Source organism: Cotesia glomerata, unplaced genomic scaffold (genome assembly GCF_020080835.1).
Source record: "Cotesia glomerata isolate CgM1 unplaced genomic scaffold, MPM_Cglom_v2.3 scaffold_306, whole genome shotgun sequence".
Classification (NCBI taxonomy): Eukaryota; Metazoa; Arthropoda; class Insecta; order Hymenoptera; family Braconidae; genus Cotesia; species Cotesia glomerata.
The window spans coordinates 5,119-7,255 of record NW_025403618.1 but is presented as its reverse complement, the minus strand read 5'-3'; the positions used below and the strand labels follow the sequence as shown (position 1 = coordinate 7,255).

Sequence of the window (2,137 nt, the reverse complement as noted above, 5' to 3'; positions counted from 1 at the left end):
CAGAGGGAGCGGTAGAGTATAGACGCCGGAAAAAGTAGTGTGAGTGAAAGAAGCAAAAATAAATAAGATATAGGAAATAAAAAAAGCGGAAAATAGGTCAAGTAAAAGAGGAGATAAGGAGTGAATAAAGGGAAAGTGAAAAACTAAGGAGTGGATATGCAAAAGACCAAGAAAATATGAGGTGAAAATGCGGACAGGAAGCCGCTTTTGAGGTTAGGGAGATTATAAAAGCGAAAATGATGAAAACAGTTCAGAGGAATGGGCTGAAGATGGAGACTCATGGTCTGAAAATTGACGGGGAGGAGGGTAAGAAGGCGAATGAACGAAGCGAACGAAGCGCAAGCGCGGGGCGTGAAAAAAGTAAGAGGGGAAGGCCGGCAAAGGATAGAAAAGTGGCGCGAGATTTCAAAAGAGGGGAAATGAAAGGAGCCATGGAAAAATATATAACGGGATTCAAAACGAGCTATGAAATTAAAAGAACGCCACTAAAGGGAACAGGTGAAGAAAGAAATGTAGAGCAACAAGAAAGTGAAAGGAATAGAAATGAGGAGGGAGGAAAGACTAACGTTAATGATGAAAAAGATAAAATAAATGATGACGAAACAGTGAAGATAAGGGAAATGGAGAAGAAAAAAGCAGAAGAATCTAAAGGAAGCGACACAGTAGCAAGAAATCAAAGTGCAGGAGAAAGTGATGGTGACGCAGGAGAAGAGCCGTGGGAAAGAAAATTGGAGCAGATGAGAAAAATAATGATTGAGAGGCAGGAGGAGGTCCTAGAAGGCATCTATAAAAAGTTAAGTAAAGTAACAGAGTGCAGGTGCAAATGCGTGGAAGTGAGGAAAGAGGATGAAAAAAAAATGAGAAGAGAGTTAGAGTTTTGCAGGGACGGAATTGTAAAGAGAGAGAAAATGTTAATAGATAAAGAAGCAGAAATAGAAAGATTAACGGAAACTCTGAAAATAGAAACAGATATGAAGCATGAACTAGAAGAGAATCTAAGGAAGGAGAAAGAAAAAAGAAGAAGTAATAAAAGGGACAGAGGCAAGGAAGAAGATAAAGAAAGTAATGGAAGAAACGAGATGGAAAAAGGAACAGAGAACTTGCTGATAGTAGCAAGAAGCAGAGATGAGAAAAGAAAAGAAGCACAGAGAGCAGAAATATGGAAAAAAGAAGAAAGAAAAAAGCTAGAAAAAGAAAAACCAAGAAAATTAAATGAAAAAGAGATAGAGGAGGAAACGGAAGAAAGAAAAAGGATAAGAATGAATCTGTATGTGCAATATGGAGAAACAGAATATAGAAAATGGGAAGAGGTAATGATGGAAATGGAAAAAAGGTTGAAAATAAGAATACTAAGAAGAAGTACGACCTTAATAAGAAGGGGCCAGATAAGAGTAGAATGCACGAACATGAGAGAAAAGAAAGAAATAATGGAAAATAGAAGAATAATGAAGGGAACGGGAATATGGATAATGGAAGAGAAGACTAAGAGAGAGAGGGATGTTGAACTGTGGATAAGGAAGATAGCAAAGCTGGAGCAGTACAATGGAAGTGAGGTGGAGATAGACGAAAAGAGGCTGAAGATTGAAGGAAACTGGAAAAGCTGGAACGAGAAAAAGGGAGATTTGGTGGATTGACGGCACTGCAAAGGAGTAAAAAGGAGAGATGGAGGTGAGGATTCAAGCAGATGGAAGATGGAAGAAGAAATAGTGACAGTGGAGAAAAAAAGTCGGTAAGAGGTGAAGAAAGGGATGGGGAAAATAATACACCGATATGCGCAGGGAATAAAGTAGAAAAGTGCAATGAGACGTGGAAGGGAGTGAAGGGGAATGGTGAAGACAATAGGAATAAAGCGAGTGATATGAATGTAAGAGAGTACGAGCGCAAAAGAGAGGTAAAAGAAAATGCAATAGAAAATGTAAGAAAAATTGTTGATATTCGAAATCCAAAAAATGTAAAATTAGATATAAAAGAATGGGAAAGAAATGGGTGCAATAGGAGTATAGTAGATATAAGTGGGATAAGAGAGGGCTGTAACAGAAATAAAGATATAATTGCAGAAAGAAATAGGAAGGGAGAAAGTATGAGTGAAAAAAAGGATGAAAATAAGTGCAGGCTGGTGAGTTGGAACATAGCAGGT

General features: G+C 38.1%; 1 protein-coding gene across 1 annotated transcript; it reads left to right on the top strand.

Moving 5' to 3' along the window:
* Positions 1-236: 236 nt before the first annotated feature.
* On the top strand, positions 237-1,634 carry LOC123274346 (golgin subfamily A member 6-like protein 22). The gene is made up of 2 exons (XM_044741943.1): positions 237-1,062; positions 1,291-1,634. Exons 1-2 carry the CDS (start codon positions 237-239, stop codon positions 1,632-1,634), a joined length of 1,170 nt encoding a protein of 389 aa, XP_044597878.1.
* The last annotated feature ends 503 nt before the right edge of the window (positions 1,635-2,137 follow it).

What these genes read in the sequence shown, in the direction of transcription:
- LOC123274346 (XM_044741943.1), top strand. Translation starts at nt 237, where the DNA reads ATGATGAAAACAGTTCAGAGGAATGGGCTGAAGATGGAGACTCATGGT. An exon ending in CAAGGAAGAAGATAAAGAAA is followed by an intron (nt 1,063 to 1,290) that starts GTAATGGAAGAA and finishes ATGGAGAAACAG; the next exon opens with AATATAGAAAATGGGAAGAG.